Raw genomic sequence first — 15,615 nt, forward strand, 5'->3', positions numbered from 1 at the left:
CTGGCTATTATCAATAATGTAAGATACAACCTGTATTGGAGAAAAGGAAACCCTTGTGCACTGTTGATTGGAATGTAAATTGGTGCACCCACTGTGGAAACAGTATGGAGGTTTCTCAAAAAATTAAAAATAGAATTACCATACAATCCAGCAATTCTACTCCTGAGTATTTATCCAAAGAAAATGGAAATGCTAATTCGAAAAGATATCTGCACCTCCATGCTCATTCCAGCATTATTAACAACAGCCAAGATATGGAAACAACCGAAGTGTCCATAGATGGATGAATGGATAAAGAACAGATAGATAGATTGATAGATAGATGGATACACCAATGGAATATAATTCTGCCATAAAAAAGAGTGAAATCTTCCCATTTGTGACAACATGGATGGACCTTGAGGACATTATGCTAGTGAAAAAAGTCAGACAGAGGAAGAAAATAACATATGCAGGGGCTGGGGGCGGGCAAGATGAGTGAAGGGGGTCAAAAAGTACAAATTTCCAGTTAAAAAAATGAATGTCCTGGGGATGTAATGTACAGCATGGTGACTACAGTTAATAATACTGTATTGCATATTTGAAAGTTGCCAAGAGAGTAGATCTTAAAAGTCCTCAGTGCAAGAAAAAAAAATTTTTTTTTAACTATGTATGGTGATGGATGTTAACTAGACTTATTGTGGTGATCATTTCACAATAGATACAAATATCAAATCATTGTGCACCTGAAACTAATATAATGTTGCATGTGAATTATGCCTAAATACTTTTCTTAATTTTTAAAAAGAAAAAAACTAAATGAAACCATAGCAGAATATTTTCTTTTCTGTATTAATCAATCACTGTAGTCAATAATATTGTACTAAATGCAAGGATCATCTCTGAAATCACAGAATCTGCTATTTGCCTCTTTGTAGAGATCGAGGGTATGGCAAGCCCCCTGGTAACAACAGATGTTAATTGTTTACAGGAAAATGCTCTTTGTATGAAATGTACCTTCCAGCCATGGATAATCAATACGCAGCTGACACATACTGCATGCACACACGCCTTATTTGGCATCATTCTTTTCGGGGACTTTCTAACCAGATCCAACCAGTGACCACATTCAATAACACTTATGGTTGAGCTTTAGGCCAAGACGCAACAGTGGCTTTTTTCTCATCAGTTGTGCTCATTTAATTATTCACAAAGTTCTCCAACAACAACCATTTAAAATGCTTAAAATGGAAGGGGAGACTATATGAGGTAATAGGTGCCTTTGCTGGAGATGTTCAAGGCTCGCTACACCATAGCCTTGCCAGGGACAGTGCCCCATAAAGGAAAGAGTGAGGAGCTTGGAATTAATAGTTTGACTCTGGCTCTGCCACCCAACTGCTTCACAACTCTGAGCCTCTGATTTCTTGTCTGAAAATGAGGACAGTGGATTTACCTTACAAAGAGTATTCTGAGAATTAGAGATAATATAGGTAAAGTACCTATCCCAGTACCTGAATATAGTGTATGATCAATAAACTGAAACAACTATGATAAATGGGAAGAGAGTTGGACTAGATGACGAACTCTGTAGATGACCAAAGGGTTACAGGACATGACTATTCTAAGATTCTAACCTTTTAAAGATCTACAGCACTGAAAAGAATTGCCCCAATCGCAAGTACATGTTGAGTACTTACTATGTGCAAAGCACTGTGTCTCAAGGAAAACTGTCAATAAATAATGAGAAGCAGGCACTCAGTCATCTATCTTACACACTTGTATCACTGTTTCTAAAGTTAAATAAATGGAAGCCACCTCAAAGACACTACCAAAAAAGTCTCTTCCCCAAAGGGTAACTCTGAATTAGGGTGAATGTAACACGTAAATACGAGGATTTTATAGGAAGACAATACAGGCTCTAGTCAGGAAACAGAAAGGGCAGAATTGGGAGAAATAACTCCAGAATGGAGACTGCATTAGCTCAGGAAAGCTGTGGGAGGGGCTGAAGGCTTGGGCAGGGCTAATCAGAGCCTAGGGACTGTAGGAGGACAGACGGTGACTCCGAAACACCCTTTCCAGCAACCTGAGAGGCAGGAAAGGGGAGTCCATCCCGGATCTGGGACAGGGGATGGAAGCAGACCGGACAAACAAGGGCAATGGACTCTAGGGCAGAAGTCGTCAAACAGTTTCAATCACGTGCCCTTTACCTGCCAGTGTTTAGATGCTCCCCACGACCCAACGTATTATTTGCAAGTTACCTCCATGGGTTCCACATTAAGCGTATTATACAACCTTCACAGAGTATGGACATTCAGAAGGATGAGATCTATTGAAACAGAAGTTGTGACATCTTATTCTTCACCTTAATCGGTCTTCATGTGCAGCCCACTCTGGAGACCACTGGTAGAGAGCAGGTGAACTTGTGGAGAGAGGGGCATATGGAATTGTCACTCCTGGCATAGAACCTCAAAAGGCAAAAACACCCTCAACAAGGCTCCCTTAGCTTTCCTTCAAAAGAGATCCCTGTTGGGAATTCACTGGAGGTCCGTCCAGTGGTTAGGACTCCACACTTTCACTGCCGAGGGCGCGGGTTCAATCCCTGGTTGGGGAACTAAGATCCCACCAGCCTTGCGGTGCAGCCAAAAAAAAGAGAGAGAACCCTGCCACCATGTCAGTAACCAGGCAGGAACGGTGCCAGGTAAGAACTCAGTCTCCCACCACTCTCTGTCTCACTTTGAGCCCTCTACCCAGGCTTTGGATTGCACTTTGCCCTGAAAAAGTTGCCATAGTTACACCTGATGCCACTGCCAGAAGCTTTTCCACCATTAGAAAGCCGGGACCCTATAATCTGGTAGTGACCACATCTGACATGGAAGTGATTGTTTGTTTTCGTTTTTTTTAATTTGTATTGAAATATAGTTGATTCACAATGTTGTGTTAGTTTCATGTGTACAGCAAAGTGATTCAGTTTTATATATATATATATCTTTTCTTTTTTAGATTCTCTTCCATTATAGGTATATTGGAAGATACAACATATTACAAGATATTGAGTATAGTTCCCTGTGCTATAGGTCCTTGTTGGTTATCTATTTTTTTAAACATCTTTATTGGAGTATAATTGCTTTACAACATTGTGTTAGTTTCTGCCGTATAACAAAGTGAATCAGCTATATGTATACATATATCCCCATATCCCCTCCCTCTTGCGTCTCCCTCCCACCATCCCTTTCCCATGTTATCTATTTTATACATAGTAGTGTGTATATTTTAATCCCAAACAGCATGGAAGAGTTTGGATGATAACATTACGACTGTTTTCAATTTGAGGAAAGGGAAGAACTTTGTTTAGACTGCATATTCTAAGGAGAGGGACCAAACCTTATAGAATTCTCTTCATACAGAGTCATGGGTGCATTTAAGCACTGGGTCCAGAGTAGGTTTTGTTTGGTTGGTTGATTGATTTTCTAAAAATGAGACTAGCAAAAAAATTACTTCCTCCAAAACCAGGTGTAGTATTAACAAATATCATAGCATATTTTTTTCTGCAGGTTTTACAAATATCTCATCATCCTTATTAGAGGACATCACATTTGCTGGGGAATTTTTATATATGCTTCATCTTATTACTGCAGAGAGAAACACAAATAAACCTATAGTTGGTCTATAAGAACATCACCAAAGCAAACCACAAGGGCAAAAGCCATTTGTCCTGCTTGCTACAATTCCTACCTATGACTGCGTTTTGCAGCCAGGACCCCTCAGCACCCAAATGTACAGAGCCTCCACAGAACTGCGAAAAACACATTTGTAGCCTTGGTTTGACAAGATTTCAATTGGGAGAACTAGCTGGTTTCTGCCTCTAAACGCTGGCACTGGCTTTCCAATGTAATATCTGGTGACTCTTCTCTATCAGGAACTGGGTAGTTCTGGTTACCTTAGAGATGCCTTATCTCCCAGTGCACCTTCAGGGAATGGCAGCCAGCCCGCTGCTTCTATCTGTTTAGCCAAGCCCAGGGGACGGAATCGTGGTTCTCACTGACAAGAGGCAGTTAGTTTACTGGAGTTAAAATAAACTACAAAAGCCAGCCTTTGTAAGGTTTGGGGAACACAGTTTTACATCTCAAAAACCTTAAGAAAAATTAATTCTATAGATTGGTAGTAATTAAGGAAAAATCATAGTTTTTTTTTTTTTTTTAAGTAAGTTAGGTGAATTTTGCAGTTTCCTTAGTTCCTTTTTACTTGGCTTTGTCAAGGTATAGCCAGGACACCTGTCTTGGCTGGCATCAGAGAGCTTTCGGGAACACCACTTCAAGGCAGCAGCTGATTTTGTGCCTCATGTGCGGTGGGAGACGCATGAGAAAAGAGAAAAGCAGAAGTCACAAAGGCTTTCCGAAAGACATAAGAATGTTACAACAGATCTTTTGACTTTATAAAATACTGAGTGTTTTAAAGAACACCATCTTTTATTATAGCCAGTCTCACCACTCTTAGTCATAAAGATAAATGTTATTCCATCTAACCAGCGTTTTTTCACTTTCATTTACAGTCAATTCCATTATTTCACTTGATGTGAACTTTCTATGCTTTCTCCCCGATTATGTAAGTGAGCTGATTATGCAACTAAGAGGTTGGTAAATATGGGGTTTATTATAAGATCAACATTTTTCTACAGCTCAGGTTGTTTGTGGAGTAACAAAGAGAATAGAAAAAAAAATTTTTTTCCAGCCTGCCCTGGATTCAGTTTTAACATTCCCTGGTTTGAGTTATAAATGCCTGAATCTTAATCTCTTTTACAAATTAGCCTGGATCCTTAGTCCAGATGTGAAAGGAAACTAGGTTTTGCTTTAAAACAACAAGGCTATAGACAGTGGCAAAACAAAATACTAGTTAAGTAACTATGGCAAAATCTCATTTATTTAAAATCCATTAATAAGAAATTTGTGATAGTTCAGAAAGGCTCAAGACCCAAGTGTACCTTTGGTCTAATTATGTAAGAGTTTGCTAAAGCAGTTACTAATGGAAAACACTTTTTTGAAAGAGAAGGCGGAAACTTCTAAAGGGACTGTTTCTACTACCTTTAAGTCATTCTAGACATTTACAATACTGAATGATTTCTTAGTTATAAATAATTCTTATCCATAACTTAAGTCCTCTGAGCCACCATTAAGTATATCTTCCTTGACGTACCTACAGGATTTGTTATAGTGATGAAGGTGGCCTTTCACTTATAAAATGAAAATGAAAGGCTTTCCTCAAATCAGACTATCCTTCCCTACTAGTTTCTTTTGAGCAAATCAGGTTGTTGGATGTTCTGCTTTAAGTACACGAGATCCAGAAGCAGCTTGCTGGGTTCAAATCCCCCTTCTGCCAATTGGGCATATTATTCACCGTTGTGGTGCTTCCACTTCCTTACCTGCAAAATGGGAAAAATAATAATACCTAAAAAATTTTTAAACTGTAAAGCACTTAGAACAGTGCCTGGTTTCTTAAAGATTAGCCCTTGTTGCCATGACACTATACAGCAGGTCAGTGATGCAAGTCAGACTCAGTCACACCCCCAAGGCATCACTAAGAGAAACTTCCGTGAAATGATAAACATTTTACAGGAGGCAGGTTTTTTAGCCCCTCTTTTCACAAGGCTTACGGGCATATTTTCACAGCGCAGTGCATCTCAACTGTTTTCCATTCTTCAGTCTTCCTTTCTTCTGGGCTCCAGCCACCAAACTTAGCCTGCCAGGTACTTCTGCTAAATTATGCATAAGCTTTTTCCAAGCCACCCCTCCGAGTCTCTACGAATTCGTCTCCGTTCTCTTTTCATTTCGGGCTAGAACGCACCTCCTCCCTGAAGTCCTCCGTCATCAACGCCCCCCACTTATGATCAGCCTTTGACTCAGGCGCAGCCCTGCTTGGGAACCCCTTCTTAATAAATTCCTCAGATCGTTACAGGCTTTCTGAATCATCTGGTCTTCACCTGAAATTTTTCATTAAAACGTGGAGTTTTGAGCAGCCCGCTCTGAGTTGTAGGACTTTGGGCTCCAAACAAAATTCCTAGTTAAAGACACAAGAACAGGAGCACGGGTGAGCTGCGGCCCCCGAGGCGTGGTGAGAGCGACCACAGGCCAGTTTAGAGGACCGTTCGTTTGGACCGGACAAGGACGAAAGGAGGTTAGTGACGCACCTGAATAAGTCCGCTAGACGAAAGGAGACAAACTAATGCTTGATATGGTGCTGAAGAGTGAGGACCGCGCGCGCGGGCGCGCGCACACGCACGGAGAGAGAGGAGCAGTCCCAGGTATCTGACAATGACACGCCCCGATCCAGACATGGCCTCAAAGGCCCCCGATTTCCGGAGCGCCCCCGCCCCCTCCGGAGATTACTGTCAGCGCATCCCTCCGCCCTGCCCCGGCTCCGGCGCGCAGGCTGCGCTCCTCTCCCCTCCCCCCGCGGCCGCAGCTCCCCGCCCCCAGCGAAAGCGGCTCTCCAGTGTCCTGTCGAACGCCCGCGTGGCTGTCGGGTTTCGAATCCCCGCGCCGACCCTAGCTCTCGGCGCGGGCTGCCGAGTCGCGGGAGCAGCCTTTGGTCCCCCGCATCAATCATTAACGGGCCAGCTCGGGCTTCTGCGACCCGAGGGAGGGGGGGATGGTACGGAACTCGAGCCCAGGGACAACTCTATCCCCCGAGGCCGCCGCGAAACACTAGCCAGAGAGGCCCCCGCCCTCCCCCAGTGCGCCCGTCCCTCCCTCCCTCCAGCGCCTCAGCTCCCACATCCCCTCCTCCCGCGCCGGGGGCGGCTGCTGCTGCGCCCGCACCGCGCGATGCCCAGTCACCGCAGCAGCGCCGCCGTCAGTCGCGCCGCCACCGCCGCTGCAGCAGCGCGGGCGGCCGAGAGCCGGTAGCAGGGGGCCTGGCGAAGGGGCCGCCGAGCCCCGTGCGCTCCTACCGGTCGCTACGCGGCTGCGAAATCGATGACTATTTTTATTTACTTATTTATTTATTTTTTAGGAACGGCTGCTCCGACGCTCAGGTCTTCTCTGGAACCTGCAGCGACGCCCCCGGCGCGTGCACAAAGGCTCCGACGGCAGCCGGCGGGGACTGGCGAGCGCGCCGGAGCCGGCGCCAGAGGTCGCCTGTGCGCGCCCTAGCCAAGCCCCGGGCACCATGCCGCGGCGCCTGCAGCCCCGGAGCGCGGGCACAAAGGGCCCGCCCGGCACGACCGCGGCGGCTTCGGAGGCCGCCTCGCGCCCGCACCCCTCACTCTCCGGAGACCCTCCGGCCTCCGCCAAGCCGCTGCTGCGCTGGGACGAGGTGCCCGACGACTTTGTGGAGTGCTTCATCCTGTCGGGCTACCGGCGGCTACCGTGCACGGCGCAGGAGTGCCTAGCCTCGGTGCTGAAGCCTACCAACGAGACGCTCAACTTCTGGACGCACTTCATCCCACTGCTGCTGTTCCTGAGCAAGTTCTGCCGCCTGTTCTTCCTGAGCGGCCGCGACGTGCCCTTCCACCATCCGTGGCTGCTGCCGCTGTGGTGCTACGCTTCGGGCGTGCTGCTGACCTTCGCCATGAGCTGCACGGCGCACGTGTTCAGCTGCCTGTCTCTGCGCCTGCGCGCAGCCTTCTTCTACCTGGACTACGCGTCCATCAGCTACTACGGCTTTGGCAGCACTGTGGCCTACTACTACTACCTGCTGCCCGGCCTGAGCTTGTTGGACGCCAGGGTGATGACCCCGTACGTGCAGCAGCGCCTGGGCTGGCACGTGGACTGCACGGGCCTCATTGCCGCCTACCGCGCGCTCGTGCTGCCCGTGGCCTTCCTGCTGGCCGTGGCCTGCACCGTGGCCTGCTGCAAGAGCCGCACCGACTGGTGCTCTTATCCGTTCGCGCTGCGCACCTTCGTCTTCGTCATGCCCCTGAGCATGGCCTGCCCCATCATGCTCGAGAGCTGGCTCTTCGACCTGCGGGGCGAGAACCCCACGCTCTTCGTGCACTTCTACCGCCGCTACTTCTGGCTGGTGGTGGCCGCCTTCTTCAACGTGAGCAAGATCCCCGAGCGCATCCAGCCGGGCCTCTTCGACATCATCGGCCACAGCCACCAGCTCTTTCACATCTTCACTTTCCTCAGCATCTACGACCAGGTGTACTACGTGGAGGAGGGCCTGCGCCAGTTCCTCAAGGCGCCGCCGGACGCGCCCACCTTCTCGGGCACCGTGGGCTACATGTTGTTGCTGGTTGTCTGCCTGGGGCTGGTCATCAAGAAGTTCCTCAGCAACACCGAATTCTGCAGTAAAAAGTGAGCCTCCGCCTTGGAGGAGACTGCCGGCTCGCCCACCTGTTTGTTTGAAGTTTCTGTTGTTGGTTTGTTTTCAAGTTTTGTTGTGTTTCCTTCTTTGCTCGAGGAGGGTGCTGCAAAACCACAGGGAAAAAGTTCAGTGCGACAAGGGGGTCTCAGTGCACTTAGGGCTTTGGAAGAGGGAGGTGGGGCAAGCAGGAGGGAGAGGGCAGCTGGTTCTTGCCCCTGGAAAAAATGCGGGTGGTGTCTGTGACATCCAGGGATTCTTCTAAGGCAGCGAATAGAACCCCACATAAAACCCCAACCAGTTCAATCTTCTAGTCGTCTTTTCTGCCAGAGGTAATAACAAGCAGCCCTTGTGAGGTCAGGCATGCAGTAAAGGGTAAGTAGACAGAATCCCTGGGTACTTCCGTTTCGGTGTGAGGAATGCTTGGATTTGTCAAAGAATAGAGCTTTGTAGGAAAAGAGCACAGAGACACTAACCCAGGGCTTAACCTGCTAGAAAATGCATGGAATGTGAACACACGTTAATTATTTCAAAATGTTTCTTAGATGTTAGTTAAATAGTAATATATACAATGATTTTTCATAATTTATCAAAGCCTGTGATCTGCACTGAATTTTCTTTGTCACGTAGTTTTGAATCTTGCAGCTCTTCTGCATTGCATATACTTGAACTGGACATCAGGGCAAGCTGCTTGAGAGTTCTCAGCTACTTTTTTAAACAGTATTTTTTGAAGGCCTGTGTGTGTCATGATACAACTGTGAATTATTCTACCTTAGGGACTCTGGTTAAACTATTGGGAAGGAGCTAAGTGGTTTGTATAGGTCCCAGATTGCTATTTACTTTAATGTATTCCACAAAACCCATCCTATTTTTTGGTTTTGTTTTTAATCTTATTCTCTCTTTCTCTACTGATTCAAATTGCCACTGGAATAAATGTGCCTTTTGAAGCAATGCCCAAATGACTGGTCCTCAAACATAGTTTCTTGCATATGGAGAGCAGTAGGTGTAAGCTTTTCTTACTTTATTGCAAATCAAGGTTTAACATTCTACTCAGGAGGGAAGGAAGATGGTATGGGTTGTAAGTTTTTGGTAGGACCGGTAGTGGCTTCCTAGGACCTGCAGAGCATTTGGCTTCTCTTAAAAGGAGAAGAAATCAACCCACTAATGAGGCTGTGGTTCCTAATGCTGCCATCGGGGAAGGTGAAAGGACACTGTTCTAGACTGAGCCCATCTAGCCTTGCTTAAAATTAAAATCGTAGTATTTAGGAGTAAATATGGCAGTTGTAATATGAAAGTCAGGAGTATGTTACTTGAGTTATAGCTGAAAATTTTGAGTTAAATAAGATGACCTTTGCCTAGTTAAGCACTGAAGTCTCATTTGGATCCAGACTATGGAAATGAATGGCGGTCACCCTAAATCGTTGAAAAATTAGGGAAACACGCTCCTGAGATCCTATCTGACAACACATTGGCCAGTGTTACTTAAGACATTTCTCATAAACGTTATCCTGGACTTGAGATGGCAAGTCTAGACTAACACAAACTACTGAGGTGGCTTATTTAAATACTTAGAACACTTCTTGACAAGTCCTTTGGGTGAAGAGCCAAATAAGTCATTGAATGGGGAAGTCTTGACTTCATGGTATAATTTAGATCAAGCACAGAAGGTAGATGAACACTTACCTCAGCACTGGTAGGCTGGTGCTCCTGCCAAGATTGCTCTTTTTGTTTATGCTTTTAATCACTACTGTACTTGTAATCAGAGAGGCTCAGCACAATTCCCTGGAGGAACCAGTATCCTTGTGTGTTAATTGCACACAGAAGTTAACTTTATATATGTCTATATTTAACTTAGGACCTCTTAATGAGATCGTAAATACACTTTGCACGTTTTGCTGATGGGTGTCAGTGTCTCATGTTTGGCAAAGTGCAAGGAGATTCCTGTTAGGTTACAGAGACTGAGAGTTGTGCCTGCCACGGATGTTAATCCTCAGCTGTAACTTAATTCAGTACATGTATTCAAGGACAATTGTGGAAATCAGGCTATTTCCACATGCAAACTCATTTGCATGTCATTGTTGTCTCTTCCAGAGCCCCCAGAAATGTTGGTTGGGAAGCTAGAAAAACAGGTTGAGGAGCATTTTGGATCTTCCTTGTAAAATAGAAGAAACTCTCTAGAGACAGACTTCTAAAAAAGGTTGATGAGTTTGAGAACAAGAAATAAAGCCTCTATTTGTCACTTTAAATTTTTGTTGGCCATCTTCCAGGTCCTCAAAGCAAATTCTCTTCTTGCCTTGTGTCTTTGTCCTTAAGCAGAGGCCACTTAAGGATAAAATTATACCCATATAATTTTCAAGTGATTATGATGCATGAGCCCAGTAAGATAACACACTTTTCCCCTGGAAGGTTTCAGCAGAGTGGGGACTGACTTTCCTTCCCTTTGCCTCTTCCCTCCTGCACTTTCCCTTTCCCATTCCATTTTCATTTTTATATACCACATACAGCACTGACAAAGGACATTCTAGTTGAAAACAGTGGTTTGGCTCTACCTCATGTTTCCAAATAGGTACCGTATGCACTACATAAGACCAGGGTTGATTTGTGAAGCTATATATGTTATTTGCTAAATGATATCGGATTTCGGTCAAGATAAATGATGATATTTGAGAATCAGCAAATATTTACTCAGTCTCCACATTTGCATGGAACTCTCCAGGTATATTACATATTTCAGGGGTAATATGACAATCAGAATAAAATCGCTTTTAAAATATTTTTTCACACTCTTCATTTTGCCACATCCTTTAAAATTCAGTTTATTGTGTTCAGCTGTTAGAAATGTAGGACAAATGATAAGAATGCACTCCCTTATCTCTGTACAACCTATTTCAGCAGTAGAATTTTGAAGCCCGTTATGTAATGCATTTTATTTTTACTTGTTAGTCATGATCTGGATGACATCTCAAGGAGCAACATCAGAGAGTCATGCCTGGGAAATGAGGGTGTTTGACTTCCATGCCTGTCACCCTGTGGGTTGGTCTCTGGAATTGACTCAGGCTGAGTTAGGTGGCTAAGGGGAGGTTCCTTTCTTCCCTGCCATTCTTGTATCTGCACCTTCAGGTGAAGAGGGTGACCTCCCAGAGAGAGGAAGTGAGTTCTTCGGTCATGTCATGACTGGCTTGTAAAAACAAACGTGATCTTTTCCCCTGGCCATACACTTTCTGTAAATAGACCAGGAAGAAAGTGTGGGGCTTCAGAGCTGGCCAGAGTGGCCTTCCCATGTTTCCATTCATAAATCCTGCCTGTTAAGTGATCGCAGTCAAAAACCATTTCACTTAATTCATCATACTACTTCAGGGGAATCATTTTGAAGAATGCAAAATTTGAGGATAGAGGTGATTTTTATAACTTTTTCTGATTTGGTGCTGAATCTGAGAGCTAACAGCAATAACAAACAGGGATTTTAATCTTCAGATCTCTTCACAACTTGATTTAATCTGCACAAAGCTATAGTGGGAGACATACGGTAGGAGTTGTCTCCACTTCAAGGTTATACCGTTGGTCCAAGGTGGCAGAATTAGAACGTGGAGACGGTTGTGTGCTCAATTGTGAGTGTTACTAGTTCACATGGGTATGATGCCTGGCCAAGCACACGGACACTAATTGGATATCTATATATTTTCCCCCTTTAATTGATTACCTTATAATTGTAAAACAGCGAGGTTAGAGATGGCTATCCTTGAATTTAGGTTATAAAATTTTAAACAAAATGTTATCAGCTACTTAAGTACTTTTTATCATCTTGGATTGTTCTTCATCTGCTGAAGTCTGCCACTGCTGACTTCACTCTGAGTTGATTTTCACTTGCTTGTTCGTGTAATCCCTTTAGTGATCATTAGGAACCTTCTGCATGTAAGATGCTGGGCAAGGAACCAGCCATATTATTATAGCCATTACCCTTTTATCTGCTGGTGGAACAGAGGTAGGAGCACCAGAAAGGCCCTCTGACCAGGGATCCAGCTCTGACCTTGGCCATAAGCACAATGTCCCAAGCCACTGAGTTTGGTTCTTTTCTCCTATTAGCCTAAGAGCAATGCATAGAATCTTATTTCAATTAACATGCTAATTTACCCACAATCGATTTCATTCCTTTTTTTTTTTTCTGCCTGCTCCTAGGCCTATGTGAATTTTCTTGGTAAAAATAACTAGAAAGTTTAATGCATAATCCAGGTGAAGGGAGAGCAGGCATATGTACAAAGAGTTGAAAAATTTATCATCACTGCTAATAAATAAAGATACTAATAACGATCACTTTTGGAAGTTTCATGGTTTTAAACCACTATGAAGCAAGATTCATCCAAAGTGCCTAAACCGTGATATCATTAAGTGTGCATTTCACAGATAGCATATTTAAGTTTTTTAAAATGTGAGCTTAAATGCTTATATCTCCAAAGATTAGCTGAGATTACCTAATGTTCTTTAGCCTTTTTCCTCTTTTCAGGTCATTGTGTTGTAACCTCTGAAACCTGTTTTAGAAAAAAATTAATCTGGAGAAAGCTACATAGAAAAAATATCAGATGCGAAAAAGATAGGAAGCAGGCATGGGAGAAGGGAGAACAAGGGGGATTAGATTCACACAGTTAGAATGGGACAAGTTGAACTACGGACAATTTTGCCTGAGTTTTACATTTTGTCCCTAGAAAAGCATGTGCACTCCCAGGGCATTAGTGCTCAGATAGGCAGGCGAGGAATTGTATTTGGCAGCCTGACCACATCCTGTAGCTTTTGACCTGAGCACAAGTACCTAGGTATATTTTGAGTAGCAGATGTACTCCTGGTTTACCGTCTTTAATTTGTCTCCATAAAATTAGGGCATAAGGCAAAAAAGCATGAGGGGATAGCATCAGCCAATTGTAAATCACCTTTTGAATCATTTTCTTGAAGGATTGCCAATATTCTCTGACCTATATAGCCTGAGAAAAAGCGAACAAGTCTAGACAAACTGAAAAAGGCAGCAATCATTGGTGGAAGCCGAGTACTGCTGTACTCTGTTGTGATAGGCTGCATGTCTTCCTACTGAAGATTTTATTCCTTCAATATTATGGATAATTATTTCTTAATTGTGAAAGTGGGTGTCCACTCTTTTTTTTTTTAAATAAATTTATTTATTTATTTATTTATTTTTGGCTGCGTTGGGGTCTTTGTTGCAGCACTCCGGATACTCTTTGTTGCGGTGCGCAGGCTTCTTATTGCAGTGGCTTCTCTTGTTGCGGAGCACGGGCTCTAGGCACGCGGGCTTCAGTAGTTGTGGCTCGCGGGCTCAGTAGTTGTGGCTCATAGGCTCTAGAGCGCAGGCTCAGTAGTTGTGGCACATGGGCTTAGTTGCTCCGCGGCACCAGACCAGGGCTCGAACCTGTGTCCCCTGCATTGGTAGGCGGATTCTTAACCACTGCACCACCAGGGAAGCCCCTGGTCGTCTACTCTTCTTGGTCACTATTCCAAAAGCCAACACAAATTTTTGTCGTTGTTAAAGGAAGGACAAATGTATTGCATTTCTGGTTTGCAGATTTCTAACCAGTTCGTGGGCTTCTTTTGTTTCCAAACAGCTTCTTCAGAGCCTGTGAGTGAGTTGCAGAATTAGTGTTTACGGATAGGTCAGAGGCCGAGAATGCTCATTTGGCTGTTAATTGTGGCAGGATGTAACTTTTGAAAGCTCTGAACACATACCTAGAGGCAGCAAAAATGCTCATTTATTGACTGTTTAACTCAGTGGAACACAGCTTTGCGTTTGAGCTTTTGAAAATGTTCTCCAGTGTATTGTGCTTCTAAATGTAACGCATGACCTTTAATACGTTTTGTTCTTGAACAGTCTCTGAAAGCTATTCCAACCATGGCATTTCTTGAATGTGCAGCATTATTCTCCAGCGTGTAAAAGTGGCTGGCCACCTTTCTCATGCCTTATACTCCACCTAAAATATGCAATAAGCACTCAAGCAGGAGTGGAGGGGTCTTCGGTTGGTTTTCCAGCCATGCTGTAGAGATGGCCCTGCTCCTCACAGCTCACCACAACATTGAGAAAGGACCCCGTGTAAATAACCCTTGTTTCCAGATGGAGTACAGGGGCACATTAATATCATTTCTCCTTTTAGGTCCATCTCTAGTTAGAAAGCATGATCTGTTTGTAACATGCTGGATGCAAAAACGAAAATTAATAGGCAAAATTTTTAGAGAAGAATTCTAATTTTATATTTTAAAAGTTTATAATAGCAATTTGTTTGTAAAAACCGGCCTTTGCACATAGATGAGAACCAGCGCTTTTTGGAAAGCCTCATCTTTGTCCTGGGAGTTTAATCACCTGGAGCTCTTACCCAAATGATAAAGACCTACAAGGTCTTGAAAAATGTAAATAGTGTATAGTTTAAAAAAGGATAAAACAATTTTTTTTAAAAGAAGAAAACAGGTCAGCTATGTTATAGGTGTGTCACAAGGCTAAATTTCAGTCTTTTCAAAATTCTATTTAGAAACATCATTAAATTCACTCTCCCAGCAAGGCTTAGCGCAGAAGGTCTCCTTTTCTACCAGGCTGGTCTTTTATGGAGGCTATGAGCAAAATTATCCCAGCTAAGCAACTGAGTACCAAGGCAATAAAGAAATGAAGCCCAGTTGAGTTTGATGAGGGTTCACTCACAGTGGATAACATAGCCAGTAAAATGTATAGCGCTGGACACTCCGCTCCTAATTTCTCTGGAGCGGAAAGAAGAATAAAGCCTCATGCCATCAATCCAGAGACCAGGAAAAGGCTGTGTTTCAGGGCTAGGGGAGGCCGCTGTGGCCGCTGTCTTCTCTAAATAAAGCACGTGGTAGCTCTGAACTCTCTTCGTATCAGCCTTCTCCCAGACCGTGGCCATCACCCCTGAAGCCTTCACTTTCCAACTCAGCCTTGAAGACAAAAGGTTTCTAAAAGGATTCCATGCGTATTTAGGCCTTCTCAAACCATCTGCCTTAGGAGGTTCATCCATTTCTAAACTGAGGATTTAAATACAATGACTGTACTCAGATTTACAAGAATGTACAACCAGCAGGTCCCCTTTTGCAGTCAAGGGCATTAACTGAAGGGCCATACTCATTTTGTTCCTCACATCAGAGACAGAGGGAGGATTTAACAGTGACCAAATAGAGCCCTCCTTGTGTCAGTATTTTTGAAGTTCATTTAATGGTGATAATGGAGGAAGAAGGGAGTAAAGGAAAATGTAGGCATGAAAAAAAGAAACTAATAGTTTCTAGTTTTTCCACTGCTTGCTAAATTAATTCTTCTTAGGCTACCTTAACTCCAGTCAC

At 44.0% G+C, this 15,615-nt stretch overlaps 1 protein-coding gene across 1 annotated transcript; it reads left to right on the forward strand.

Annotated features, from left to right (window-relative positions):
- The first annotated feature begins 7,140 nt into the window (after positions 1-7,140).
- Positions 7,141-8,274, forward strand: PAQR9 (progestin and adipoQ receptor family member 9). Its single transcript, XM_059921885.1, has one exon. It carries the CDS (start codon positions 7,141-7,143, stop codon positions 8,272-8,274), a length of 1,134 nt encoding a protein of 377 aa, XP_059777868.1.
- Positions 8,275-15,615: the final 7,341 nt, after the last annotated feature.

This window comes from Balaenoptera ricei, chromosome 4, assembly GCF_028023285.1.
Source record: "Balaenoptera ricei isolate mBalRic1 chromosome 4, mBalRic1.hap2, whole genome shotgun sequence".
NCBI classification, from domain to species: Eukaryota; Metazoa; Chordata; class Mammalia; order Artiodactyla; family Balaenopteridae; genus Balaenoptera; species Balaenoptera ricei.